This window comes from Lissotriton helveticus, chromosome 4_1 (assembly GCF_964261635.1).
Source record: "Lissotriton helveticus chromosome 4_1, aLisHel1.1, whole genome shotgun sequence".
Taxonomy (NCBI): Eukaryota; Metazoa; Chordata; class Amphibia; order Caudata; family Salamandridae; genus Lissotriton; species Lissotriton helveticus.
In genome coordinates, this window is record NC_136063.1 from 1814964573 (window position 1) to 1814980556 (window position 15984).

Consider the following 15984-nt stretch of genomic DNA (forward strand, 5'->3'; position numbering starts at 1 on the left):
TATATTTCCATGAGTGTTCAAGTTTAAGTTCCAAGTTTATTTTATTTTTGCATAGTTCATTCAAACAGTTGCAATAATAACATTACAAAATTCCGAAAACATCCATGTTTCAAACCACTAAAAAAGCCAAAGAGAAAATTAATTACAATTTAAAATCACAGTTCAGTTGTGCTAATTAAAGAAAGTCATTGACTCGCTGGATGCTGTAATGTGCATCTCTCAGATTTTCCTTACTCCAGCCCTGCTTGCCCATTTGTCGCATCTTTCAAATGGACTCTGCTTATTACAAGATTTGTCCCTCTGCTGCTGGTAGGCGTCCTTGATAAGGTTATGCTAAGTTATTTTACCAGTCTACTGCTCAGCTTGTGGTGGTGGGGTTTGTAGAACATTTTTTGTTCAGCCTCCGGCAGAAATTTTACCAATCTGCAGTTTAGTTGGATATTTGTTGGGTTTAAGCAGGCCAGCACTGCTTGCCTTCTGGTGCGGATGCCTTTCTGTTTAAGGGGTTCTTTTAGGAACTGTTGCGGCACTTGGTGCAGTTCTTCGCATAGACAGATTAAGGGAAGAATGTCGCCATTGTTGATGTTACACAGCCTGCAAGCATTTTGTCCTTTTGTCCTAAGCCATTGTGGTAGATGCTGGGTGCATGGAAGGATCACCAGTCTGTACCTTCAAAAGTTCATTTTTATTGCTCTAGGATAGCCCTGATTAAAGTATGGTTGTGGGATGAGTGATTTGTAGGAGTTGAGGGTCATCCAGGCATACGATCTTTTCGAGAAGCTCGTCTTGTCCTCCAATAAGGAGATTCATTTTATGGTTTTCCAGACTAGTTATTTGAAGTTGGGGTGGCCGAGTTGCGCATCCCAAAGACCAGAGAGTTTGGTAGATTCCAAGGCTAACTAAAGGTGGTTTCTTGCCTGAGAAGTTGAACTCCCTGTGTTGCAAGGAGACTCTCAATAGGGGCATACCTAGCTGAGGTGGCTGACCTGAATGTGTTTACCAACCTGTACGTTATTCGAAGTTCTGACCGATTCGCTACAAAGTTCAGGATGTGGACGGCATCTGCCCTACGGGATCCAGATTCCTCTGCCAGCACCAACCCATCCATCTAGACCAAGGCGACCTATATGTTTGATGGTTCCATCATTTCAAATCTTGGATAAGAGTGATTGAGCATGGATCTAAAGTTCCGGGACCCTCCATTGCTCCTTGTAATCTGCCACGCCATTAGCAAGTGTGTGTTGTCCATTATCATGTGATGCTGGTTCCATGACTGATCCAGGAGGAGATCTAAAAGAAGGGGTAGAGTGATTGAAGAATCCAAGAAATTTCCCATCAGAACTGAATACCAAATTGAGCTCCCCATATCTGGATCACCACCAACAGTTCCGCTTACTGCCTCCTCACTTGAGCCTCTAGGCTTGTTGTGATCGAAAAGAGGGGGAAAGCATGACCCTAATCCCTGTTCTATTCCTGGAGAAATGCCTTGTTAAAACTGGCATCCTTGGTGTGGTTTCCCCAGAAGTTTTGCTTTTGGACCTCCTGACTTTAACTGTTCTACTGACTTTGGTTATGCTGACTTAATAATCTGGGCACTTTTCCACTGCTAATCAGGGCTAGAAAGCATGTGCTCTTTACTTAGAACATAACAATGTTGGTTTATCTACAATTAATGCCTTCTAACTGTCAATTAAATTCACATCTGGAGTGGGTGACAGCTGGCTTCCTGCATTATCTGTAGACAGCACACGCAATAAAAGGATAGGTGTGACTGAGTGGCCAACTGCATGCTGATGCGTCATCTTGATCAGGATGGAAGGGATGAGCATCACTACTGAAAGGTTGGGTCCTGTCTCCACACAAAAGGGTGCATACTCCCTGTAGTGTCTTGAGCCAAAGAATGGGACTCTGTTCACTTCAGAGCATCTCTTTGAAGTCTCCCCCACTTCAAAGGCCCAAAGGGTATAAGTGCTGGAACTCGGACACCAACAAATCAGAACATTTTTGGAACTGAGGACATTCTTACAGGAAGGACTGCTGTGCTGCTGGAGGGACTGCCATTTTGCTGAACTATTTTGTTGTGTTGGCCTGCATCTCCTTGCCTGGTAGAGAGAAGGACTGAACCTACATCCCAGAACCTAAGTAACCTCCATGGGCTTGTTGGCTTTCCTCCTGTTTCTGAAAGGATATTAAACATTTCACTTCCAGCTCCAAAAAAACACCTAGACTTTGCCTTGCTGTAAGTCTTGCTCTGCCAAGTGGTACAAACCCTGTCCAGGGCCCTTGGAAATGAGTATAAAGTGCTGCATCTGCCAGAACCCACGTGTTCGAGGCATGTGGGCTGCTGAATTCATATCTATAGCATAGATCGCCGCCTAGTGTTGGGTCCAGATGATTGCACATTGTTGTCCTGGAAGAGTCTTCGAAGTATCACGAGATAGGTGGCTCCTCCCCTGGACTACAGTGCGCATGGGCATCGACTCCATCCCCAGATTGGTTTTTTCCGCCATTGGGTTCGGATGCCTATTTGATCACTCCAGTTCGAATTCGATAAAAACTTTCTTTTCGGCCCGCACGCCTTTCCTATATCGTCGGTATTGTTATTGCGTTCGGTGCCCAGCGCTGTTCCGGCTCAGTTCCCGAGTCGGACATCCAGGGGAGTCGCGTGGCTCTTCGGTGCTCGAGGCCCAGTCAACGCAACAAGACTAATTCGACGACACATCATGGAACGGAGCCCGTTCAAGAGGTGCCCCGTGTGCAACTCCAAGTATCCCCACATCGACGTCCACCCGGTGTGCAACAAGTGCCTGTCGCCGGACCACGATGAAGCCAACTGTATGGCTTGTTCTTGTTTTCGCTCCAAGAAGACGATTCGACTTCGGCGCGTGGCGCGCCAGGAGGCCCAGCAGACGGCACCTGACCCGGTGAACATTTTCGATACCGAGGGAGAAGAAGCAGACGAGCAGGAAGTTCAGGAGCCGCTTTCCATCCCAGCGGCAGAGATCGACTCCAACTACGACGCAGACGTAGAAATGCTCGATACAGAAGACGTCGTCGACGAGGTAGGAGACGACGATGGGGCCTATGGGGCCACGGAAGATAGCTCAGGCGAAGAGCTATGCCCCGTTCAGACATTGACTAAGGCTCAGGTCGAGGGATCGCCACATGGCCTTACCCAAGATCTTACCCCTAAATCCACGGTCTCGCCTCCGGGCCCGACTACGGACACTTCTGCGGAGCCGCCATCAGTCAAATCAGAACCGAAAGGAAAAGCATTGGTCTCGACCAAATCGAAAGTGATGGAGGCGCCATCGACACAGAAAACGTCTGTCGCCTTGGTCGGCTCCGCGTCTTCGGACATGTCGGTGCACACGAAACCGAAGAAGGTTGTCGAATCGGTGAAGTCGCTCAAGACTGGGGCACCGAAAACGCTTGTCAAAGCCGCCGACCCCAAAACCGTCGGCGCCAAAGGTCGTCGACACCGTCAAGGGACTCGGAGCTCAGAAAGCTGTCGATCCAACCCGTCGGTCCGAAAAGGCCAAGAGTACCACTACCCTCGAGTCACCAGTCGATGAAACCGTCCGCATCCTTCACGAAGCAGGTGTCGGACTCGTTGCAGCGCATTAAGGACAAGGCTTCCGCGGTCGATCCGACGGATACTTCCACACCGAAGCCAGCCTCCAAACCACACAAGTCGACGGTGCCGATTCGGTTCACGCTGCCGCCAAAAGTGGCGCCAAAGGAGTTCGCGCCCAAGCAGGTCGTCGAGCCGTCCATATCGGTCTCCACCGGCACGAAGCCTACCCCTGCTGTTGTAGGCACGAAGCATCGACAACCCCTACTCGAGGACCAGTCGGAACAGTTTATCGACGCCAAACACCGGTAAACTGTCCATTTACAAGCGCAAGATCACGCCAGCACAGCCTATGGAGTCCTACACAATTCCTTTGAAAAAGAAAAAGGATTCCACGGATTCCCCAGTTCTTGTGGAACTGATTAATCCCCGTGCTCAGGACACTGCTCCTCTCTCGCCCACTTACTCAGATGTGGAGGCTGGGGAAGGTGACTACGACGAGTACAACTACCCTGCTGACACTGATCCTGAAGATCAGCACGACACATGGACAGATGCTGCAGACCCAGGGGATCCACCAACTGCCCGGGACACTCAAGTATATGCTGTCAAAACCTCCCCCACTGAGGATTCTGCAGCATTTAATGCACTGATTGAGAGGGCAGCAAAAAATCACGACGTCCAGCTGCATGCTGACCCTATTGAAGTGGACTTTCTGTTTGATACCTTTTCCACCTCTGAAAAGACTGTCAAGACTCTGCCAATGCTAAAGGGGTTCTTGAAACATGCTGCAGACATTTTTAAGGAACCCACACGTGCAAGGGTTATAAACCCCAGAATTGAGAAAAAGTACAAGCCGGCCCCTGACGACCCTACCTACATCAGGGGCCAGTTGCCGTTGGACTCCCTGGTTGTTTCTAATGCCCGGAAGAGGGCAAATTCACAGACTACTGGTGATGCTCCTCCCCCTGACAAGGAGTCTAAAGTGCTCGAAACATCAGGGAAGAGGTTAGCAGCTCAAGCGGCCAATATCTGGCGTATTTCTAACACGCAGGCACTCTTGGCCAGATATGACAGGGCACACTATGATACCCTTGAAACACTCTTACCACACTTGCCAGATGAGTATAAGGAGGCAGCGGAGATGCTCATTCAAGAAGGGAAGCTCATCTCAAATGCTTCAATTAAGTGTGCACTGGACGCAGCGGACACTGCGGCCAGGGCCATTAACACCAGTGTAATGTTGCGGCGTCAGGCCTGGCTCAGAATCTCTGGGTTCAAGCCAGAGATACAAACCACCATCCTCAATCAACCTGTCAACCCTGACCACTTATTTGGCCCGGAGGAGGACACCACCCTGGAAAAAATCAAAAAAGACACCGAGACTGCAAAGTCTATGGGGGCTCTTCAGTCCCAGCAGTTATGGGGTAGTACTTTTCGTCGCTCAGGCAATAGAGGTGTTTCTAGAGGCCAGATGTACCAGCAAACACAGTACACTGAAGGTGGTGCACAAACCTCTTACAACAAGCAGAGTGGAGGCGGTTATCGCGGCAACAGCACCAAGGGCAGAGGTCGTGGAAACAACAACTCCCGATCCTCCGCCGCCAACAAACAGTGACGCCTTGTCACTGCCCCCCGACCATACAACACCTGTCGGGGGGGGGGGGGGGGAAGACTCCAACAGTTCCTGCCAGTCTGGAAATCCATCACCACAGACAGGTGGGTCAGGAAACTTATCCAGTCCACCCAACATCCCCCCAAGGCACCGTCCTATTTCAACAGAGCATTTGCACTTATTGCAGCAAGAGGTGCTCGTCATGCTGAAAAAAGGGGCAATCTAGCTCGTGCCACTGGAACAAAGAGGCTCGGGAGTGTACTCCCTGTACTTCTTGATCCCAAAGAAAGACGGGTCCTTGCGACCCATACTGGACCTCAGGCCCCTAAACCAGTACATTCTATCAGAACACTTTCACATGCTCACTCTGCAGCAGGTTCTTCCGTTGCTCAGCCAAGGGGATTTCCTCGCAACATTAGATCTAAAAGATGCATATTTTCACATTCCACTACATCCGTTACACAGAAAATACCTCAGATTCACCATTCAGAATCAGCATTACCAATTCAAGGTCCTCCCTTTCGGAGTTACCACAGCGCCCAGTGTGTTCACAAAATGCCTGGCGACAGTGGCTGCGCACCTCAGGAGACACAACGTTCACGTATACCCTTATCTGGACGACTGGCTTGTCCAAGCACAGTCGGCCCACCAGTGCGCTGCCAACATGTCCCACACCATTCACCTTCTTCACGATCTGGGGTTCTCACTGAATTATCCGAAGTCACACCTTCAGCCCGCCCATGTGCGGCAATATCTGGGCGCGACTATAAACACTCTGGCGGCCACAGCGCAGCCAAATTCTGTGAGGATCAACAGCATTCAATTGTTGATACAAAAATTCAAACCGCAACACTCGCTTCCAGCACAAGTGTTCATGCAGTTGATAGGCATGATGGCCTCCTGCATCTTCATAGTCCCGCATGCCAGACTACATATGCGTCCGCTTCAAGAGTGCTTAGCACGTCAGTGGAATCAGGCTCACGGACAGTTGAAAGACCTAGTGTTGGTGACCGGTCGGGCATACAACTCTCTGCATTGGTGGAATCCACACAACCTTTGCAAGGGCCGACCGTTCCAGGAGCCTGTGCCACAGATCATCCTAACGACGGACGCGTCTCTCCAGGGTTGGAGAGCTCATGTACTCCACTACACAGTGCCGGGACTATGGACAACGCAGCAAAAGAAGATGCACATCAACCACCTAGAGCTGATGGCAATCTTCATGGCAATGAAGGCATTCAAGGTACATCTGTGCAACAAGGTCGTGTTGATCCGGACGGACAACATGACGGCCATGTACTACATTCAGAAGCAGGGAGGTACACACTCTCCACAGTTGTCTCATCTGGCTCAGAGCATGTGGAAGTGGGCCATTCACAGGAACATCTTCCTCATGGTGGAACACCTCCCAGGCAAGAACAATCAGATGGCGGATCTGCTCAGCAGGTACAGCCATCAAATGCACGAGTGGGAGATACATCCATCAGTACTCCGCCCGTACTTCCAGCAATGGGGTCATCCAGAGATAGACCTGTTCGCCACTCGGGCAAATGCCAAAGCTTTGCCGCCAGGTTCCCGCACCCTCAATCGCAGGGCAATGCGATATGGATGAACTGGTCAGGCAAATTTACGTACGCTTTTCCCCCAGCACCTCTAATACCGCTGGTGGCATGAAAGCTAAAGCAACACTCGATGACTCTCATCCTGGTTGCTCCAACGTGGGCCCGCCAACCATGGTACACCACGTTTCTAGAACTTTCCGTGGTTCCGCATCAAAGGCTGCACCTCACACCCAGACTTTTGACGCAGAGCCATGGCGACATTCAGCACCCAGATCCGCAACAGCTCAACCTGGCGATCTGGCTCCTGAGGTCTTAGAGTTTGGCTACCTCAACTTACCTCCTGCCTGCATGGATATCATACGGGAGGCAAGGAAGCCCACCACCAGAGCATGCTACGCAGCCAAATGGAAGCGGTTTGCCATTTATTGCGTGGACCACCACATTGACCCGCTGGACGCGTCCACGCACAACATCATTTGTTATCTGTTGCATCTTTACAAATGCAATCTGGCATATGCTTCCATTCGGATACATTTATCCGCCATAGCGGCTTATCTCCAAAACAGGCAGCATCTCTCTCTTTGCCGAGTGCCTGCCATTAAAGCTTTTCTAGAGGGGCTCAAACGAGTCATTCCTCCCAGGACGCCACCTGCTCCTGAATGGAATCTTAATGTGGTACTCACCCGACTGATGGGTCCACCTTTTGAGCCTCTACATTCATGCGAGATTCAGTTCTTAACATGGAAAGTGGCTTTCCTAATAGCCATTACGTCACTGCGACGTGTTAGTGAGCTCCAGGCGCTCACTGTACAAGAGCCATTCATACAAATTCACTCCAACCGGGTGGTGCTGCGCACTAACCCTAAATTTCTTCCAAAGGTGGTTTCACAGTTCCATGTCAATCAAACTATTGAACTGCCTGTGTTCTTCCAAAATCCAGAGACAGTGGCTGAAAGAATGCTCCACACTCTTGACGTCAAACGAGCTTTGATGTACTACATTGATAGGACCAAAGATTTTAGGAAGACAAAACAACTCTTTGTTGCCTTTTCAGCACAACACAAGGGCAATCCCATTTCCAAAGCAGGTATATCCAGGTGGATCGTTAAGTGTATTCAAATCTGCTATCAAAAGGCTAAGCGCACTTTAACGATCCCCCCAAGAGCCCACTCCACCCGTAAGTTGGGGGCCTCCATGGCTTTCCTTGGGAATATACCTTTGGAAGACATTTGTAGAGCAGCCGCATGGTCTACCCCACACACATTTACAAAACACTACTGTGTAGATGTGCACTCCTAGCAGCTGTAGGGCAGGCTGTTCTAAAGACACTTTTTCAAACGTCTGCAGCTGGCACAGGCGGCCGCCGCTAGTGGAAGGACTGCTATATATTCTATGCTATAGATATGAATTGCACCTTTTTTTATCCTTGATCCAAAAGGGGAGCATTCTGGGTGTAGTAGCCAATTTCAAGCCACTTGCCGTGACAGGCACTGGCAAAAACCTTTGGGGTGAACATTCTTTTGATTGAACCTTGTGTCATATCAGGAGAGGTGAATGTTACAACAAGTTTTCCTAGTTCTTTTTTGAAGGGATCTACAAAGAGACCCCTTGCGCCACTGCACCTACTTTGGATGATACCATCTTTATCAATGAGAACCAACATCGTTCTGCAGCTGGGATCATTTAGCATTCCTGGGGAAGACCATGCCCTTTGGGCCTAGCCGGACAGGATTTCTGGTGACATAAGGGAGCCAGACTCTTTAGCCACTTGCACCATGTCCAGAATCTTTGTGATTGGACCTGCGATATTCAGGAGTTTAACCTAGCACGAGTGGCTGTTGCCCCTCTTGGGGTCCCGGATGTACTCCGTCAAGTCCTTGGACATTTTGTCATCTATTTTGGCTGTGTTGGTGGCTTTCCGTTTCCAGTGACGGTCGAGGACACTCTGTACTTGGGTGGCTGCAGCTCTCCTTGTCAATGGGCTTGCAGAGCCTACCTGCCACATACGCTGGTAGGAGCCCATTCAGAGGACTGCGAGTATGTACTCGTGAACCAGCATGTCCGAAGACTTTGGTTGGGTTTCCTCTGGTTTGTCAGTGGACTCTTTTATTGGGTTGGGCAAGGACAATGCCTATGGGTGCCATGACCTTTCATGGTCCCACTCTGCATTAGTATTTTCAGGTAAATCATTCCCCCCACCCCGCCCCCCAACACCGTAGTTGGTTGTTTGTGGCCTTGAGGTCACTGGAGCTAAGACCAAGGTGTCTTGGAATCAAGTAGGAGGTGTGAGAAAGTGCCATCTATCTTGCATAGGTATGCCCCCACTTTTTGCTAAATTGCTGATGTGCTTTGACTGAGTGTGCCCTGGGCTCCTGCCAACCAGGTGCCCAGGGCCTGTGTTCCTTCCCTAAAGCTGTGTTGAAACTAAAACCCAATTGGCATCTCTGGCCACCTGTCAGCCCCTAGTAAATGGCACCCAGGGCATGGTGACCAGAGAAGACCCCTAAGGGCTGCAGCACTTATTGTGTCTCCCTTGGGGCCCCTGTTCCCTGACACCCACACAGTGTCTAAGTACAGAACTAAACAGAGAGTCAACATGACACACATCCCTGTGTGCCATGCCCATAAGCTCACTGCCCTGGCGTCCATCAGTCACCCCTCTAGCTGGGTGCCCTATGGACCTTCCTAAACATTCTAATCTTGAATTGAAGTAACCCAACATGTCTATCTCAAACTCGCCAAATGCTTTGGGGTTGATGTGTTTGATATAATGTAATGGATCCTTGCCATTTCTCAAGAAACATGACATCTGATAAAATGATTATGGGAGAACCAGAATCTGTCATGATAGGAATCTCTATTTCTGAAAAATGCAGTTCCTATAGGACCTTTAACACAATGAGGAGTAAAAACAGATTTACACTCAATTGATACAATCATATCTTGAAAATGATCTGTACAATCATCAATGGTTTCAGAATACTCAATGCTGTTAACTCAGGTAGGTATTTTGGAGGATCTACATGAGCCTTGAAAATGACCTATTTTCTTACATAGGACACATCTTTTCCCAAGAGCAGGACACAAGGGGTAGTTGCCCAGGTGTGATTTAGATCCACATCTGTAACAAAAAGTGTTTCCTTTTTTTACAAATTGTCTAACAGGTTTGTTTGTTTGAATAAAGAAAGATAAGCATAATCCTCGCCTTCTGTCCTACCATAGATTTAACAAACTCAATGGTACTAATTTCTTACTTACCCAATCGTCAATCCAACCCATCATAATATCCAGCAATACAAGCTTTGGATGTATTTCGAGGCCTACACCAGTCACCTGAGCCAGAGTGCAGTGAATTTTCAACCAGTAACTGTGGGCATCCGGACCATACAACAGAATGTACCCTCCTCACCCCCCTCAACATAGAGTGCAAGTCGGGTTGGGGCTGCAACCCATTTCATAAAAGCAGGCAGGCGTATAATAGATACTTTGATCATCCTCCACTAGACCCAGGTCAAACTCCCATTGGTCCGAAGGGTCTGTTTTGGGTTGGTCATGTTATCAATTAAAGCGATGTGTAACCTGAATCTTGCTTTTTTCCTTGATCCTCAAAGACCATTAAGGGCTCCAGGGGGCTGAAATTGGTGATCCCTTGCAGACGTTCCCTTGAACTTTTGAGTGCTTGCCTGACCTGGGTATAGAAGAAGAATTGTGATTTGTGTAAATTAAAGTCAATTTGCAACTGGCCAAATGTCTTTATGCTGAAGCGGTCCTATAGTTCTCCCTCCTTTTATATCCCGGTGGTATCCCATCTGGTACAGCCGGTCAACTGTGAGACGTGTTACCACATGGCATGTCAAAGGGGAGTTTCTTTCTGTATCCGACCATGCCACTTATTGTCTGAGTGCCTGGTGCCAGCACTCTAGAGAAATTTTAGTGAAGATGGGCAAATCCCATTATACTCTGCAGCTGTATAACTTGGACAAGAGGTGTGGCACACCCGTTGCTCACCACCTCCAGACATACTGCAGTGTTGGTCTTGTCTGTCTGCATACACCCCATCGTTGATTGGCAGCAACAACAGGTGGCTATGTAAAACCATTGTATGACTACCTGTCAATGTTTCTGATTTGGAAGAATTGCTGTCAATGAAAAGTCATGAAATTGTACTTGACGAATAGCACCAACTTCCACCTGGATTACTGGCATCAGATAACATAGAAAAAAATAGGTTTTTGCACTTTACAAGAGCACCATTTTCACAGATTTAAAGGTCGACCGCCCGAGTCGTTAAGCCACATCCTCCTCCCAAGGTTTGTCTGAAATAAATGTTTGGCAAACTGTAAAAAAGTTTTTGATTCCTGCCTCATTTGTGCTTAAAAATCAAAAGGTTGTACGCTGTGTTCGTTCTTGATAGTTAAACTCTCATTAAAATTTGAAAAAAGTCTTTAAGGCACAGAGAAGGTGAGAATAATTTGTTGGTTCAGACGTTGAAGATACTGTTCAATTGTTTTGATCTAGAGTTTGTTCTAAACAACCTTTTGTTGATGCTATAATGCCATTGGCAAACAAAACCTCAAAACGATAAGCTGTTTGAAGTTATTAGTCAAAAAACGGACACCAGAAATTCTATGATTGAGCTAGTCAATTAAGGCAGTTGATTTTGAAAACTACTATCCCTTTTGACCAGAAAAATACATCATTTGATGAGGTATTATCATTTTTCAGAATACTTAGCTAGGCAGGATATATATATATATATATTACTAAGAGGGCAAACCAAGAAAGGTAATGGGTAAGATGAAGATGTAAAGGTATCATTACAGCAAACACATGACTTATGGCATAGAGCCGAGGGAAATAATGCCGGTAGACAAAAACAAAAATAAAATTAAAAAACATGCAACAAAATTGTGGACATCCTATAACATGAAACACTGCCAAATGTGTCTCAAGACACTGGACAGGGCCTACGTGTATGCGTACTTCCCACCATGAGAGCAAAGGTTTACAGACATTACAAGCAGGTTGCTGGGCATTTCTCATGAATGAGAGTTAACCCACACAATTGTAAATGGCATATGTGGTGATCGTACATGGGACACCAAGTAGGTGTAGAAGAGTCAACTTTTTAATTAAACAGTCCATGCACATCTACATGGAAGGTCCAACCAGTAGTCAACGAATTGAGAGCAGGGTTTCATTAAAAAAAATAGTCAAGGAATGCACAATAAGCAAAGATTTTTTTTTTTATATAGAATATACCAATGTACAATTAAATGCAACAACCATCTAGTAATTTAGAAAAGAACGGCCAAAATTCACCCTAATACAGAAAATTAAAAGGCTTGGTAGATTAATCAGATCCTGAAAACAGTATAGGGAGGACGACATTGGGACGTGGAGGCAAACTGAGAAAGGGAGGGATTTGTGATTAGGTTTAAAAGTTTTGATGCAAATTGTGCGACCTTCCGATTAAGGAAAGGTTGTTCCATAGAACGGAGGCAAATAGAGGAAAAGCTTGCTTACTACTTTTTTTGTGGGTGATTTGGGTATTTTGAGGCTTTTGGTGTTACTTTTGCATGAACACATCCGTATATGGCAAGTTTTTTAGTATAGGTCATCGGTGTTTTCAGTTTTTGGTTGATTAATGTTTTTGTCTCTCTTTCAGGGCAATAAAGGAGGTGTTGCTGTGAGGTTTGTTTTTCATAACACTACATTCTGCATTGTTAATTCACACCTTGCTGCACACGTGGAGGATTTTGAACGTCGGAATCAAGATTATAAGGATATTTGTGCACGAATGAGTTTTATAGTACCCGACCAGAATGTACCCCTGCTCAATATTATGAAACACGAGTGAGTATGATGTACTAGTTAAGCAAGCCTTTGGCCTTCATACTCATTGTTAATATTACCTAAAGTAATTTATCTAAGGACTACTCCTACTGTGTTCTTTTATATAAATGTAACCGTTTTTGCTGTCTCCGATCACAGTGATAGCTGCTTTAACATAGCACAGGAGTGAGACTGAAAAAGATTCTAAAAAATATAATCGCACTAAATTATTCCTTAGTTATAAAAAATATTTGGGGAGTTCAAAGCTCAAAGTCTGTGATCTTCAAACTTTTTCTTGAATGTCACAACTTGCTCCTCCGTCCTTAGTGTAAAAAAAAAAAAAAGTTCCATCTGGACTCACCAGAATGACAAACGTTTTCTTTTCTCAGTTATTCTGTACAATTTGTCACAATTTGTCAGCACTAAACATGGTTAACAAATGAAACATTGCAGTTATGTTAGATGTTCCTTTGAAAATGCAGCCAAAGACATGATTGCTAATATACTATGGGCAGCCTGGTTTCTCTGAAATGGAAAAGTAGCCACAGTATGATCCTTTATCAGAAATAAAGGATAAGAATTGTAAGGGTTATTAGAATCCCCCTCCCTCACTCCCCTCCACCTCTGGACAACAATTCCTAGCTAGGACATGAGTTACAAAAGATGATACTAAAGATTCATTACATAGTCGCACACTACCACCCTGTGTTTTTCACTAAAATCACAGCATTGTTGTCAGTATGATTCTTTTCTTGACTAATATCTGGCAATCTATTCAGGCTCCCACACCAACGTGCGAATACACATAAGATCTTAGCCATATTAACCACAATGGTGTCTTGGGTTCACTCATTTCTTATGGTTCTACTCTTAGCTCGGTTTCTACTCTATAAACACTGACATCCTATTGCCTTTTTTTGCACTTTTTACGCTGTATCCACAGGATGCATTTTCAGCTGCATCTTTTTTCTTTTACAATGATTGTGGGGAAATTACAACTATACAAGTTTCTTCTGCTTCCCTCAAGGGCAAGCTTTCTTTCTATGGCCTCAAAACTGTAGTGTAACCCTACAGGCCTTAATTGTGCTTTTTTGTCGTCGTCTTAACTCACAGTAATGTGAGCCTTTTGTTACCTTTTTGCAGCCTTGAAAATGAAACTGTAAATGGAAATGAAATGAAAAAGAAACACGTGTTGATTGCCTTTTGGCATTGTGTTGTATGTAATTCGAAGGCTTGGAAAACAATAACGCACAGAATAATAAAAAAAAGTTTGCCCACCTCTACTGCTGGTATATCATTGTGCAAGAGAACTATCTGGACTTACTTGTGTGCTTTGGTACCATTCACTCCCAATAAATATATTATTATCATTACTATTATTATTATTTAGCATTTATAAAGCGCATGGCTACCCTGAGGCATCCCAGTGCTAGCGGCAGTTCAGGCTGAAAAGAGAAAGCTAGCAATTACTATTTTGTAATAGCCATGTTTTAAGACCCTTCCGGAAGGAGAGGTGGGAAGTTTCAAGCCCGAGATTGAGAGGGAGGGAGTACCATAGTCTTGCTTTGTTATATGATAAGGAGCGGCCTCCGCTCCGCATCCTATTGATTTTAGGAATGCAGTCTAAATTTATATTCTCAGAGCGAAGAGATTTCTTAGGAAGATAGGCGTTGATCAGAGACTGATTGATGCGGGGGCCTGTGCCTGAAGAGTCTTCTGAGCTGTGCATAAGGCTTTAAAGGAGATCCTTTCCTTCATTGGTAGCCAGTAAAGAGCTTTCAGCCTGGGTCTGGCTGACTGCGTGCTGCCACAACCTGTTAGAATTTGTGCAGCGCAGTTCAGTGCCACCTGGAGCTTCCTTGGGGTGGACTTTGGGGCTCCCAGATACAGTGAGTTACAGTAGTCTAGCTGCGAAAGAATCAGGGCCTGGACCACTATTTTCTTAGCTTCAGGGGGCAATAGGGGAAGAATCTTCTGTAGCATTCTAAGGATGCTGTGACAGGCCCCCGTCACTGCCACTGCCTGCTGGTCGAGTTTATGAGTCATCCAGCCACAACTGAGGCTCTTAATCTTGGACTTCTGGACTGGGGGGTGCCCATGCATGACGGCCAGGACAGTGTGGGGGCTAGCTTGGCAGTATTGCCCAAGTACATGATTTCCGTTTTTTCTCCGTTCAGTTTGAGACAGGAGTGTTGCATCCAGGTGGTGCTTTTCCCAAACAGAACTCCAGGTCTGCAGGGTCAGTCTGCGGATGATTTAGAGATATCACCAACTGGGTGTCATCCGCGTAGGTCACCACTTTGATCCCGTACGGCTGGATGACCTCGGCCAGTGGCCTCCTATGTATGCTAAATAACGTAGGACTCTGAGAGGATACCCGGGGGCACTCCATAATTCAGGGGAAGAGGGCTGGAGGTGGATTCCTGGCGAAGACCTGAAAAGTTCTGCCAAACGATTGAATCCAGGAAATGGCTTTTCCTGCTACCTTAGCCGTTCGATAAGAACATTGAAGTTGACCGTGTCAAAGGCCGGGCAGAGGTCTAGGAGGATGATGGCCGCCACTCCTCCCTGATCCACTATCCTCCTGGCTTCCTCAACCACAACCCCTATTGCAGATTCCGTACCGTGTTGTGGGCGGAAACCCGACTGGGAGTGATGGGTCCTTAATATGTGAGAATTCCAGCATTAATTTCTGTGCTATGAAACTAATATAAATTGGTAACCAACAAGCAATATGGGCGCTCTGCAAGGGGAAACAGCAAATACACAATTCCAAAGTAATCAAGGTGCTACCAGAGGGGAGGGTGTGGTTACCAAACACACCCACTCAGATTCACCAAGGTGAGTCCTAGAGCATGAACAGTTCTCTTCGAGCACTCACTAATAAAAATTGTATACAAGTATAATCTTCTCAAATGTCCAAATACCAGTTGACAGTCACAGAAGTACAAGCGTCCATATATCAATCCACTGTGCGGGATCTTCGTGTTTCCAAGACCAGTTTATTTTTCAAAAAAAAATTCAAATTGATGCAGCCTGAGCAATTGTATCCATACAGCAGCCAACACGTGTTTCATCGTGCTTAAGTAAAGCACACTGACTTCATCAGGGCTGCAAACCAAATAATAATAAAAACAATAAATTACCATATCCATAATTCAATTGACCTATTAAAATTGTCATGGTAGAAAAAGAGTCCCTTTTCCGTGCTATGTTTTGACTGTCTAAATTGAGCCTACATAGACAATAACAGATGGCCATATTGTTCACTGAGGGATTCTGTGTAGCATCAAATAAGCAGCATGTGTGAAGCTTGAGTTGTCTCTGATGTCACGTATAACCCAAAGGTGAAAATGTCGCTTTTTCTTTAGTCACCCGTCTTTAACTTTATGTAGTGT

The 15984-nt window shown here is 46.2% G+C and overlaps 1 protein-coding gene across 5 annotated transcripts in view; it reads left to right on the top strand.

Moving 5' to 3' along the window:
* The window catches only part of OCRL (OCRL inositol polyphosphate-5-phosphatase), a 475965-nt gene that overhangs the window by 152820 nt on the left and 307161 nt on the right, over positions 1-15984 (top strand). For all 5 annotated transcript variants that reach the window (XR_013610641.1, XM_078688434.1, XM_078688437.1 and 2 more), the window contains exon 12: positions 12420-12607. Coding sequence is in view for 4 of the 5 variants with exons in the window: in XM_078688434.1 (XP_078544560.1) it covers positions 12420-12607 (188 nt within the window). In the remaining variant the exon portion in view is untranslated. The remainder of the gene's footprint in view (positions 1-12419; positions 12608-15984) is intronic.